The sequence below is a fragment of the Ctenocephalides felis genome, unplaced genomic scaffold (assembly GCF_003426905.1).
Source record: "Ctenocephalides felis isolate EL2017-DRISC unplaced genomic scaffold, ASM342690v1 CF-g0.4_SCAFFOLD_01886, whole genome shotgun sequence".
Classification (NCBI taxonomy): domain Eukaryota; kingdom Metazoa; phylum Arthropoda; class Insecta; order Siphonaptera; family Pulicidae; genus Ctenocephalides; species Ctenocephalides felis.
In genome coordinates, this window is record NW_020538040.1 from 33,160,281 (window position 1) to 33,175,454 (window position 15,174).

At 31.1% G+C, this 15,174-nt stretch overlaps 2 protein-coding genes across 2 annotated transcripts in view; both read right to left on the reverse strand.

Moving 5' to 3' along the window:
- Positions 1–4,489, reverse strand: part of LOC113376798 (protein neuralized-like) — a 17,417-nt gene extending 12,928 nt beyond the window's left edge. Inside the window, exon 1 of the mRNA XM_026616860.1 lies at positions 4,260–4,489. Coding sequence (XP_026472645.1) covers positions 4,260–4,338 — 79 coding nt within the window. The 5' untranslated portion in view covers positions 4,339–4,489. The remainder of the gene's footprint in view (positions 1–4,259) is intronic.
- A 2,146-nt stretch (positions 4,490–6,635) lies between these two features.
- On the reverse strand, positions 6,636–14,917 carry LOC113377691 (coiled-coil domain-containing protein R3HCC1L-like). The gene is made up of 4 exons (XM_026618086.1): positions 14,880–14,917; positions 8,972–9,825; positions 8,002–8,238; positions 6,636–6,811 (listed from the first exon to the last, which is right to left on the reverse strand). Exons 2-4 carry the CDS (start codon positions 9,711–9,713, stop codon positions 6,738–6,740), a joined length of 1,053 nt encoding a protein of 350 aa, XP_026473871.1. The 5' UTR covers positions 9,714–9,825; positions 14,880–14,917; the 3' UTR covers positions 6,636–6,737.
- Positions 14,918–15,174: the final 257 nt, after the last annotated feature.

Genomic DNA, 15,174 nt, shown 5'->3' on the forward strand with positions numbered 1-15,174 from the left:
TAATCCTGGCAATTTAACATTTTCATAAAATCGTAATTAAACAATGCATTTTAAGTGTTTTTAGTAGTAATAACTTTTCGTATCTAGTATGAATTAGATATAATAAACGCAGCCTTAATTAACTATGATAGTTACGTTTCCACAATATTCGTTCGTCGTTCACACACATTCCAGTCGTATATTAAAACATACATTTTATATGAATATAAATAATTATATATATATATATATAATATATATATATATATATATATATATATATATCTATGGATATGTATATCTGGGTGTGGTGTTTTTTTAAAATATCGAGTTTGATGTGAATATAATATATACGAATTGAATTTTAAAAGCTTTAAGGTCTTTTAAACTCAACTCATATATTCTGTTCTACACACATTACGTACCAATGAGATCATAAAAATAAAAAACAAAAAATACAACGGAAATGGAACGCGCAAAATTCAAAACCAATATGTATGTGCACTATTCAGCGACACGAAATTGAAATATATTAATATTAAGAACGATTTCATAAAAACTTATACTTGATATTTAATAAACCAATAATCCCAGTGGATGAAACTTCAAACTAACGAGCATATAGTGAAGAGAAACTATGAAACTACAATCATTGGGGTTCGTTTATCCCCTGCGGATTAGAACCCCACAAATAGATTTGAACATAAGCCGTAAGTGTATTTTTGTCTTTCGTAGCGTCGAATGGAGAATACGAATACAATATATATACATATATACGAAAAGTTTATATATAGATCTGGAGAAATTTTCTTTTAATACTAACCTAAACCCATACGACGTTTGATCTTTTTTAGAACTTTCATCTTGTTCTTCAGCGGACCGAAAATATCTACCGCTTTGCAGGTGCAACTAATAGGTGCAGAGAGACCCATATAGCATAACCAGAATATAACAAACAAACTCTATGAAGTTCTACAATTGAATTAAGTCACATATAAACGCACTGCACTACAGACATGTCACTAGCAAAACTATAATTTATGCGAACAAAGAATGATTCATCGAAATACAAACACAAATGACGTCCGTTGTTAATGTAATATTTTCCGTTGTCTAGAGAAATACTATTGCTATAACATAATTTTTTGCTGTCGATGAAATCCCGGACGGACCAGCTGTCTTCCACACACACACGCACACAACACCGACCAAAATAACCCACACCACCGAACGCCAGTATACTACTGAAGACGCAAAGCTACTGAGCTGTCGTACGACGAACACGCAAAACTATCAAAGGTTCGACCTAGCCCGGTAACGAAGAAACTCATTCGGGAGGGGATGTTCGTATGGGTGCCACTACTGCCACTACACAGACAAAAATATACACCGTCTCTGCCATTTTCATAGATGCCTCAATGTAGTCGATTGCATTGTACTCGTTCAGAATCAGAAAAGTTTACAACCAGTGGTGCATGGCCGTAAGGCAAATTGCTGGAACTTCCCGTACCGTAATAGTCAATATCAAAGAAAATTCTTCAATAATTAATAACAATTGTTTCAAATATTTTCAAATAGATGATTATAATAAATACTGTAAATTCATAAATGTTCATCAAACTGGGCAACAAGCATATTCTTCAAACAATTTATGTGTACGTTTACAAGCATTTTTAACTTCCTGTAGGGCAAGTTATAGTAATCACAAAAAAATCGAAAATGAAAATTTTTATATATCTTTACGTTTCAAAACTTTCTGAACATTTTGGCATACCTTAGAAAAAATTGATGTATGTGTGTGTGTGTGCGGATACAAATTTTCGTCGACGATTTCGAGAACACGGATGAAATGATTTGAATAATTAAAAAATCATTCGATTCGTATGATAAGGAGACGTGCTAATTAGTTTTTGGCGAAAGCAGGTTTAGCCGTTCCGAAGATATGGGGCAAAAAGTGCCAAAAACGGTAACCCAGTTTTTAAGAGAAAGGAGCGTCCGATTGGAATAATTCAAAAAACATTTTATTTGTATTAACAAAATGAAGAACTGATTTTCATAATGGCAGGTCTAGCGGTTTCGGAGATCTAGTGAAAAAGTACAAAAAAATGCCATTTGGCGGTCAAAAATGATCATTAGACATATGCAGACAGATATTTTATAGAGATTTTAACAATAAGTAAAATTTTGTTTACATTCCTATGGGTTCCGTACCAATGCTTATCCGTTAGACGGCAACGCGGCGCTTACGCGCTTCGATATTTCGTCTTTGTGCAGTTAAAGCAATACGATTGCTTTGAAAAAAAGTTCAGAATTTCCAGAATATTTCAAATAAATTTTTCTTCAAAAGTCTTTCTTTTTTCAAAAAAAATGTTAATGTTTTTTAAAAAAAAAAAATTTGGTACGGAAAGTTACAGCAATTTGCATTAAGGCACGATGCCATGCGCCCCACTAGTTTTTTCAATTTTTTCAAAAGAATCGTTTTTTTAAATATTGATATTTTTAAAATTTCAAAAATTTTGATGTTTTTTGATATTTCTCAAAATTTTGATTTATTTTTGAAAATACTGAAAAATTTCGAAAATTAAAATTTTTGATTTTGTTTGAAGATTTTGAAAGTTTAGATAAAACAATTTTTTTACACAGTCAACTCATTCAAAATGTTTTTCGAATCATTCTAATCCGATGATCCTCTCATAAACTGCACGACCATGGACTATGTTTTGAACCCTTTGTGCTCCGTATCTGCAAAACGGCTAGACGTGCTAAATCGAATTGCATTTTTTCGGCACTTCTTGCCCCCTATCTTTGAAACGCCCATATATGTCTTTAACAAATACTAATCAGCACGTCTCCCCAACAATAAGAATAGAATTTTTTTTGAATCACTCGAACCGGTTAACCCGTATTCTCGAAATCGTCGAGAGGAAAAGTTGTATCCGCGCATACATATACAACATACATTTTTTAAAGTTCAGAAGGATTGAATCGTAAACATAAAAATGTTCATGTTCGATTTTTTTGTGATTACTATAACTAAAAGTTAAAAATACATTAAGTTTGGTGAAGATACACTTATTCTCATAAAGATATCAAACAAAATCTTTTGTCTAGAATATAAAACGCGTATATGGCAACATTATGATTTTGCTGCTGGATAAATGTTTTCATACTCGTACCGGTAAGTCATTATTTTTAGACAGATAGATATTATATGAACAAATAAACATATGTATAAACTTGTTGAAATAACAAATTTTTGAGTAACATAATGTCCCTTACTAATCAAAGAATAAAATAAAAATGATATAAATAGTAAATTCGACAATAAATCGAAGAATCCACTTAAGATATTTTTTAAATAAATCATAAATCATCGTACAAAATAAAATTGAGTAGTCATTGTTCTTAATAATATTAGGAATAGTTTTAAAACATTATACGTAATCAATTACAATTTTTTATTTTATTATATTGTGTGATATGCAGTAGAATCCGCTTAGTTTGACTCCGTATATACCGACCAACCGTTTATACCGTAATTACACTCAAAGCTTGGTTTTATATACATTTTTTTATAACAGATATAATGACTTTCTATAAAGTGACATGTTGCTTATTATTTGCGCATTTAAAAAAAATATATTTCCTGTTATAATGACCGTCAAGCAATTACTTTGCTTCACGAAAAGCAAGATTATAGTCATAATTAAATAAGCATAATTATAGTTATAATAAGCATTATTATAGTTACTTAACCGAAACTCAGATTCTTTGACAGACACCGAAAATATGGTAAAATTTATAGATATATTGATAGAAACAAATAGTATGCAAAAACATGTAAAAATTATAATTACATTTACTTAATAATATATTTGTATTTACATAATATATACTTAAGTGTAAATTTTATTTTCATTTAATATGTTTGTATTGAAATGTATTACATGCATTTCATTATAACTACATGTAATGTAATTACTGTGTAAATCTATCAAAATACTTAAATACATATATACAAATAAATATATATATATATTTACATAAGATGTTTTTTTTAAAACAAATCGCTCATAACCTCCATTTATAATTACGCATATGTCGTTCTCTTCGACGTCATACTATTGAGGATTCTACCGTATTTATATAATATTAAAATATATAAAAATCAAACAACCTAGAATATATATGATACTAATATAAAAAGTATTGCTTTGCATAATGAAATTTGCTCAAATTGCATTATGCTATAATTAATTATATTCATTTTTTACACTCACCGACTATCCTTAAATTTCTTAAAAGCTTGTGAATGCAGTTATCTATCAATTCCAGTATAAATTTATTTGTGTTATCCATTTTCCGCAAGTTGTATTGTTTTTTAGATTAAAATTTAAAATTTAACACTTAAAACTTACATTATAAATAAGAAATAAAAAAATAAAATCGGAGGTTATGAAATAATGGGTATGATTGATGTTTACATGTTTACAACTTTGCAAATTTTTTGTTGTCTCCTTAATTACAATTATTAACGACGTTCATAGAGGTGCATACGTTTATAGATGGAATGACAGGTGCATAGACCCATAGATTAGGATATGCATAGACCTACACAACCATTGACACAAACAATTGTTATATATAGACATGAATCTTTATACTAATAGGTGTGATAGCCGCATAGGTGGCGCGCAATCTTTCAAGAAGAGTTTTATTGATATACTTTTCTTATATCTATGATTGATCAGAATTGTATTTTAATCTTTATAAACTCATTTTAAATTATTTTAATGAACTTACATACGTTTCGAGTTCCAATTTGACTCTTCCTTGCTGGATAAAACTCACAAAAGATCGAAAAAAAAACAATAAAACACAAAAACCACATTCCATGAAACAATACCCAAGTAGCAGTCATGTTAGTGAAAAATAATAAAGAAAATTTAATTTAATTAAATATATGAACAGAGTCTAACAATCGGGAATAACATCAATAAAAACATGAATTTCTAATTCTAAAATCTATACATTTTGGCTATAGTTTAGTCTTCATTCGGTGGAAACTAAAAATAAAATTTTAAAACTAGAATGTATAAAAATTGGGTTGTTATAGTATTATATATATATATATATATATATATATATATATATATATATATATATATATAGTACCTTAAACTTCATACAAACTATAACGACCAGATGTTTATAAAAAAAATAATGCTAAATTTCAATGCTTTTTAAGACACCAATTTCAAGAAGACTGAAGAAGAAGCTGCTTAAAGATATTATAGAGGACTCTTAGAACTACCGCAACTTTATATGAACAGAATAGTAGAATCGAAGTGATTCTCTAATTATCAATATAATATTAATCAGATTAATAGATCGAGTGATTGACATAAGCCAACTAGCTCATAAAATTGTCCTGTATTCTGATTGCTATTGAAAATAAAATTAAAAAAAAAATCAATGTTTAAAAAATAAATAAAAACAAAAGAACAGGTTTCACTTAAGTGAACACCTCTTGTGTACTACTGAAAGCACCAAAATTTTATATGGCAGGAACGCAATGACTAGAGATAAATAAACATAAGACTAATTGCAAGACACGGAAATAAATACAATTAGCGCATGGGTCAAACAATCTTCCATGGAAGCATAGCAAGATGCTAAAATAAGATCATATTTGAGATCTATGATCTCGGGTAGAAATCTGATATCACACTGCCCGATACAGAGGTGACCGAGGTTGGGATCAAACCTGAACTAGGGTTTGCTAGTCTACGTCTTTACCTCTACTGGCTGTATTAAATAGACTATAATACTTACAATATGATCAACACAGGCACATGTCTTTCTACCTGTATTGCAACCATAGTCTTCTGACTCTTTTGAATCCTATAAATAAATCTGTTATATACAGTACGCCCACTTAAATATGATAGTTGTATTTATTTCTCTAGATTATCCTAACATTTAGATATAAGGTATGAAATTAGTAATTCATATTAAAAATCTTCCAATTATATATAGTTCTGTTCTTTCAATGAATAAATTCGGAATTCTGTGCATGTGCACATTCTCGTATAAACATATATAGTACAACAATATGTCTACTTTTTTATCTGTTAAAATTAAGCCTAGTAATAGCATGCTATGTACTTTGATTGGTGAATGTCTGCTAACACAATAACGATAAATTGATTATCGAAACCGAAGAGGGTGACATAAAATAATAGACTACACTTATAAAAAAAGTAGTAAACATCAAAACAACAACCAATAGTTACCACTTAATATTTGTGACTACAAAAAGGTAATATGCATAGCAAACAGAAGCAGAAAACTCCATTACTCCTTTAAGAAAACTACAAAGGAAAACGATTCTGGGACTAGAAAAAAAGTGCAAAACATGGTGCTCTCACAACTAATATCAGATGGACCAATTTTTATTATTACACCTATTATAGATGCGTATTATTGTTATATTAATTAATTATTATTATTGTTATGTTTTGTGTATTATGTTATTATTGTTAATAACCATAATCTTCAAAACAGTTGAAAAACTTCCACATAATCCCATCTATTTCCTTCTTTATAATTCCATATATGTATGGAAATATTATAGGAAAAAAGCTTTATCCTTTTTATTAATATTATATACTTCTAATAAAACATATTACACTTTTTATATTGAATTTGTTACAACTTATATCCATCATACTATGTAAAATCTTTTATAAAAAAAATTATTTTCCTGTCCTTGTCGTATATTCTTGCTCCCACGCTTCATCTCTTTGGCGGATTGCTAATAATTTTCTTTCTGGAATAGTTCAATAGTTCGTTAATAAAATTATTTTAAATTCTTGGAATAAAACGAATTGGCCAAGATCTGGCAAAGACCAATGTCGATACTGTTAAAGTAAAATAATAATTTACAAACATCATTGATTTAGCTTGTAATAAAATTATTTCTAGCCTAAAAGCAACGATTAACCCTCCGTCGGTCGGATATTTTTTCACCTTCGAACGGTCGGAAAGGTCTGGCTGGACCACATGCATTTATATGGGATAAATGAGTTTTTGGTGCCTGATGTATTAACGATTATATAAAAAAAATCAAGAAATATAAAAATATCGTTGCTTTTTTTGTTAATTTTTCTGTTTTAAATCAATGGAAAACAATATTTATTCTTTTTCGGCGCCTTTGAAATGAATGTGTGCATTACTCATCCGATTTTCAGTGTTTGCGATTACCAATAAGTTTGGTAGGTTTTCAAGAAACTTTCGTCATGAAAATACTAACATTCATGTTAGAACACATAGCAAAGAATATAAACAACGCAGTTTGAATAGAAAATACCATGAAAAAAGACAAAATACTGGTTTAAATATATCAAAAAGCGTATATTTCATACAAAATGTATGGGTGGTCTAGACAGACCTTTCCGACCGTTCGAAGTATAAAAAAGTTAATATCCTTATAATTATCCTTCTGTACATTTTTTCGTCCTGATTTTTTCATTGATCGACAGCTAATGAAATTTTAGGAAAAGTCAAGAAATTTCAAGTCGATAGGATTACTAGAAGTATATTTTTTTTTAATTGAAGTCGAAAAAAGTCTGGTCAGACCACGCCGACCGACGGAAGGTTAATGATAATAATTGTACAGGTTAAATGGTTTCTGAATTATCCGTATTTTATTTAGTATCATAAAATACTATATAACCCTTTGAGGACGAGCGCCGCATATATTCGATTTACGCAAATCATCAAATTGGCCGAAGAACTGATATATGCGTTTGGCGAAAGCAGTTGTTATATCCGAGAAACGCATATATTTGTCCCACCAAAATACATGTCGATGTAACTTGGAGTGTTACTTGGAGTGTTATGAACTAAAGCCGCCGTTGAGCAGAAGTATGCATAGGCAATTTTAAATGACTATGGTGGCAAGAGCTCGGCACGTCTCGTCTCCAAAGGGTTAATTCTACAAAATAAACTGAAATGTACCTTTGGCTTCTTTAAGCAGCAAGCGTTCGCGTTCCAGGTCCGCAGCTGCCGTCTTGAGGCGCAGGCCCAATGCACCGCTAACTAACCGGCGAGCTAATGCCGGACACGTCTCAGGCCTCGTGCGATACGGTTGCAAAAATTCCGCACACCGGCGAGCCTTTTGCCTCGACTCTGATGTACCTTCGCGTAGTGGCCGCGTTTTCACGAACGGCAGGTCTTGTGACAATGCCTCTTGGGCTGATTCAAAATACTTAAGTTATAGCATATAATTATTATTGAGGTACTGAACAAAACTATTGAAAGTAAGGTTGCTTAAATCAAAATCCTATACTTATTGTTCACAGAAGACATTAAGTAACCCTTCAAGCAAATGCATGCAACTTCTGATATGTTTAATTTAATGCAAACGAACACAACCGTTAAACCAAATATTATAAATTATATTACACTATTAACCCTTACCGCTCGACACTGATTCAAAAACAATCTACCACCAACTCGGTGCCACATTCTGACGAAAACGTACTTGCTCTAAACTAATTATTGCGCATCATTGTATGTTATTCAATATGTTTGAATTGAATTTGTAAAATTATTTTCTGCGTTATTCGTATTAATTAATTAGCGTGCCAGATTTTTTTTATCATTGCACGGAAAATTGTAATAAATCGTAAGAAATGAATACATTATAATTTGTTGATGGAAGAAAGATGATGAAATAAATAAAATGTCAAGGCCGCAGAAAAATAAAATCCTTGATCTATTATATTCGACGCTTCAATAGGAACTGAGCCAATGTGTATACAAGTTGCCGAGTGCCTCAGAGGAAACAGCCGAGCGATAAGCTAGACTTACGTTGTTCCCTCAGGGAGACTTCCGAGTGGGAAGGGTTAAAATATAGATGAATACAAATGACATATAAATAGTGATACATAATATTTTCAATTTTACACCTATAGTAAAAACGTACCAATTTGTACACTGCTAAAAACTGCTAATGCGTGCGTGTCATCTACCCATTTGATTTCAAATCCAGTCGATTTGTAGGGCGAGAAGACTGATAAAAGATCTTGAGTTTTAAATTCGGCAGGAAAGTCATAGATTTCTAAAACATGTGCAAAACTGTCATCTGATATCGTAGATGACTTATCTTTATTTTGAAGTGATTTTTCGCTATTACTCTCTTGGGGAGATATTGTTGCTTTTCCTACCATATGCGTGAGGTCTTCCCAAAGCTTTGAATCTAAACAGTCACCATTTTCATCATACATAGCTTCCCAGTCATCCTCTTCCGGATTAATTTTGTGAGATTCTGATGTACCATAATGTGTCGATTTTGGTACTGTTATAATAGGTTCTTCTTTCGTGCACGCAACATTACGTTTGTTTTCGATTGTCTTTTTCTCCGATTTGGTAGGTTCAGATTTTCTCTCTTTCTGTTCGTCGGAAATGATGAGTACATCTGATCTGAAACTTTGTTTCATAATTCTTCTGTTACTCCTGTTGATCTCTTCCGATGCGCGTTGCAGTTCGAACAAATCCCGATCCTCATCCATTAGCTTATCTTTCCAATCATCACCGTTTCCGTTCATTTCGAAGTTACTTTTTTTTACATTAATTGTTTCGTTACTGTTGGACGACATTTTATTTTTGTACATATTGAGTTTATCACAATTGTTTTGTTGAGAATATTCACTTGATTCGTGGTTCATTTTAAGGGGAGAATTGGCTGTTTGCGCAACGGCGTCTCGTCTCGCTCGAGGCACATATACTTGTCTATCTGGTCTCCGCTCACGTTGACTTACAGAGTTTTTCGGCGAGGTTCTGCAATTAATGTTATCGTTAGTAAGTAGAAATTGACATCTAAAAAGCATAATCTATACTTCACTTGAGTTAGACATATAAAAACTAATATTTCCCAGTAAGAGTCAAATTCATTATTTGTGTGATACACGTTCAAATACTGTCATTTATAAAAATTAAAGAAAACTGATATTATATGAAATCATTTCCTCATTGTGTTTGTCTAATTATTACCTCCACATGAAGCGATAATCCAATCCCCATTCGGGAAAATGTTAGGTAACATTTATTCCGTTACGCTGTTTACAATCGAGATTTATACATCACTCAACGTAAAATCATGAAGTGAAATCTTACGACAAACAGTTTCAACACGAATACAAATATTGTATTATATAATATTCAAAATGCCTTACATAATTTATCAAATATAATCATATAAAATATAATAAAACATAGGCAACATAGGCTTTGTAGTTATAATATGCTCGAAGCCCAAACGGTTGGAGGAGTTGAATTTTAATACCTTTTATAAAAATTGTTCAAATTATTTTAATTAAAGTCGCAAATTATGTTGAGTCACTATTAGAATTAGAATTGTTCAATATTGGTATATTAATTTTAACTCAGAAACTAATAGTATTGAATTGAATTATTAGCTGTGGTTAGAAAATATTTTATTGAAAGTCGAACTATAATATAATTTTATAGATTTCTATCCCATTCTAGATATTTGTGGTACAGAAAATAGTTTAAGCAGGTTTAAAAAGAATTGATAAAACCATATTATTAAATCAAAACTAATTAACTATCCTTTTCTCTCATCTCATCAGAAAAAAACGTTAACTCACAATATACAAATTTCAAGATTAATACTAATAGCGCTCATTTTTATAATTACTTGCAAAACATTTTGGTTTATTCGTTGTATTTTCAATTAGTTTAAAAATTAATTTTATAGAAACCAAAAGAATCTTGTTGTAAACACAGGTAAGGGCACGAAAAGTATTTGCTTTCCACATCGCAGTTTATAAAGAACCCGGAATGGGCTGGAAAAAACAATTTTCTTAAATCTTTTAATTTAAGGTGACCATAAGTCTCGAATTGCCCGGGACAGTTCCTAATTTCCACCCCGAATCTCGAATTATTCTGAATGCAATATTTGTCCCGGATTCAAGTTTTCTTGTTCAGGAAAACTTGTTATTTTCAATATTCATTTTAAATATATTTCAAGTTGCAATATTTTTATAAAATATGAACCGATAAAACTGTGCTTGACACGACTTAAAATAGATACATTAAAAGCGATTTTATTTACTAAGTTTGTTATGAAGAAAATTGTGTAGAACTTTGTGCAATGCTTGCGAAAAAAAACACAGTTCAGAAAATATATAATTATTCTCGGTAATTGATAGAAATAATTAAAAAGCTTATTTTTATTATATCCTTAAATAAATAAAAAAGCCATAAGTAAGTTTTATATGCTAAGTACACTCTTTCCTAGAAGTTTCCATCCTCAATGTGTAGTGTTAAAAATATAGCCACAATATTTAATTACCTCTCATATAAGATTTCGACTAACAACATTTACAACACAAATCCCAAGAACAAAACAACATTTTCACATGCAAAGGGTCATCGTATGAAAACGATGAACCTTCTATATGAACTCAAACGTAGAGAAAAGAGTGGCTTTGGTAGTGAGAGGATGAAGCGATCGCTTCTTTCGACCCAAAAGTTTTGTGCGAAGACATACGGGAATTCGGAGTCGAAGGAAAAAGTGATATAATTCTGGGTGGATATGAGGCCATGAGTTTCCCGCAGACACAACAATTGATTTTAAGATATCATCATATCAATCATCATCAATTAAAATGTATTTAAACATTGAAAATTACAGTTCTAAAGAACTATAAATTACAAGAACAAATTAAATTTTCTTAATAATTTCATTCAGAGCAATAAATGTTGAAGCATGAGTAGACACACTGGATGTCGTCTTTGAACTACACTTTTACATACAGGTCGTCAAGCCTATGTCGTCTATAAACGACGCTCGTTGCAAAAAGAATTATGGGTCATGAATTTGATAGACAAGATTTCAGAAGCAATACGTGATAAATATTGAACTGGTTAGCAGGCCATTGCAGCACAACCACCAGTTCAATTTTCACATAAACTAAATACTTTATCAACTTAAGAGGGCGTACACTAATAACGCAAGGTTTTAGGCGGAGGGGAAGGAGTATAGTAGGTGTATTTATTTTTTACCTGAATTTTTTACTAAATCCAAACATTTTCAAAAAAAATTCAAGAATTTTACAATTTTTTCATGTAACCAAAAATACACGTGATATTTGGTGATGGAGAGGAGGAGGGGGGTAATTTTGAATATCACCACTTATCAACAAGGGGGAGGAGGAAAAATCCTTTTAAAGTCAATCACGTGATTAATGGACGTCCCCTAAAGACAATTTCACAAATAGTAAACAATTCAAATGATCATAATAAAGCATGATAATAACCCTAATCAAAACATAAATTTCTTTTAACCATACTTTGAAGATAATCCGTACAACGATTGTAAAAACGATTTGCTAAAGGTTTCTTCTTAGAATTATAGAACGGCAAGGTCATAAATAAACGGAACGGCATTTCCATCCTTGTGCGAAACCAACATATGGCTCTTGGATAGTATTTTAAAGTTCAATAGACGAAGTAGAAATATGCCATGAGAAAAATGCTTTTCCCACATTAGTTTTGCACACGTTTAACCTTTATATTGCATTTAGGAATTACATTTTAAAAGTGGAAAACATCATTGGAATTTCAGATACAGATAGAACACATGTATCTTATATAATTGCATTTGTATGCTTGCTAATTCCTACTTAACACCAAGTAACAAAACGACAGCAATTGAAAATTAGAGCTTTGTTTTAACCATATAGTATTTCGTTCAACTCAAGACCGTCAATCGTCAACGATATGAATCCTAGGAAAAATAACTAAACAACGACAACCTGAAGAGTTTCAAAATGCTGGAATGGGGAAGATTAAATAAGCTGAGAAAGATAACAGATGAAGAACTCTACAGGACGCGATTATATAAACATTTTTATGAAAAACTATAAATATGATATACATATAATGTATACAATATGTATGTGTAAATAAACATACAGTAGAATCCGCTTATTATGGCGTAATCATACTACGAACTTTAGTTTTCTTATAGAATTCTTTATGAAACAGTTGGATATAATGGCTTCCTTCACATTCACATGTCGCTCATACTGATTTTTTAAACAAAAATGTTCAGTTATAATGACCGACATGATTTTACATCTCCGGTTACTGGGGGGAGTAAAAAGCAGCCTAAAAACCTTGCGTAAAAACAAAGACACATTAACCGTTATTTTTGCCTTTTGCTAATTACTGACGCCTCATTTAAATAAAGACTGTTTTTCACCACTTTGTACTGCTTTTGTAGTTAACTTGTTAACCTAATTGTTTTTATAATTACCGCCCGAAAGCCTGGTATTTTCGATAGTCCGGGACCTCGGCCGGTCCCGAGAGTCCCGGACTAATGGACATCCACTGTACATACAAATTTACATAAAATTAGGTTTTTTGTTCAATATGCTTTGTATGACGAGTTTTTGGTGCCCCTTTGATGTCATACTAAGCAAACGGATTCTACTGTTTTGACGCTGACGATCCTGATCGATTGCTTTATGCAATGTAGTGCAGTATTCATCTGTTGGCCAAAACGCTTCCCCAGTATTTACAATTAGTTCAAATATTAGAATATAATTCCAGATTTCCTGACGATAACAGTCAACATCAATCGCTTTTCGACATTACTTGTGATTGGATCAATTTCTTTTTTATTAACACCTGATCCATCAGAAATTCAAACAAATAAAGTTAGAAACTAGTGGGGTGTGTGGCATCGTGTCTTAAGGCAAATTGCTGGAACTTCCCGTACCGTAACGAAATGTCCGAGGAATACTGAATGTTTTCAAATAGATTATTATTAATATTGTAACATTGTCTTATAAATATTTATAAGAATTATATAAACTGAATTGCAAAGTTGAAATTATTTGTAAAGTATATTAGAACTATAGTCAGAATTAAAAATAAAATCTGAATTATTTTCGATATACAAAAAATTTAAAAAAAAAGTCGAAACAAATTTTTTTTTCCAAAATTAATTATTCTGTTAAAACAAGCAGAAAGTTCTTTTAATCATTTAAATCGGACGCTTAGTTCTCTCAAAAACTGCCATTTTTTACATATTTATCTCCGTATCTTCGAAATGGCTGGGCCTGCCTTTGCCAAAAACTAATAAACACTTCTCCCAATCATTACTAATTGAATGTTTTTTAGATCATTCAAATCGGATACTCCGTTCTCTCAAAAAGTCGATTTCTATTTTCTGCACTCTTTGCTCCGTATCTCCGAAACGGCTGGACCTGCCTTAGCCAAAAACTAATCAGCTCTTCTCCCTATCAATAGGAATCGAATGTTTTTTGAACCATTCAAATCGGTTGATCCGTGCGCCCGAAAACGTGACTGGAAATTTGCATCCATACATACATACATACACACACACATCCATTTTTTCTGAAGTATGCCAAAATGTTCAGAAACCTTCAAAACGTCGAGAAATGTAAAAAATTTCCATTTCGATTTTCGGCCCATTACAATAACTTACCCTACGGGAAGTTAAAACACAAGAATGAACATATTTACAAGGAGATTTGTTGTCTAATGTCAACGAAAATAGTATATAGAAACAGAAGAGTATAACTGATCATTGATTAGAAACAACATAGAAAATATAGGACAATTTATATAAATAACACAAGAAGGATTGTGTGAACTTCTGGAAAATAGCTATAAATTAATAGTTACACAAACACATGCATAAGTATAAAATAGAGATATGTAATATCTTTATACTTATATACCTATATTTACACGCGGTATATATAATTTAAGATTAAACGAAACTTTTAAACTTGCATATACATAATAAAATTTCACTATTGCAAAATCAATCTTACAGTATGTTTTCTGTTATTGAATTTATTTATACTTGCAACACAGAACTTAAATCACATATTGTTTATTCTGACTAAACACAGCCAGTTTAAATGCAATATTTTCGAATTTACAACAAAGTTTACTGGTTTTACATTGCACCTGCACATTGAAGACAAAAACAACACTTAATTTTTTGAATAGTTTCTCAGCTTACACAACCATAAAGAACCGTACACAAGCTAATACTATGCACTAGCATCGTTGTCTTTTAACTCGGAGAACGAAATGAAATGAAATGAAATGAAGACCAGCAAT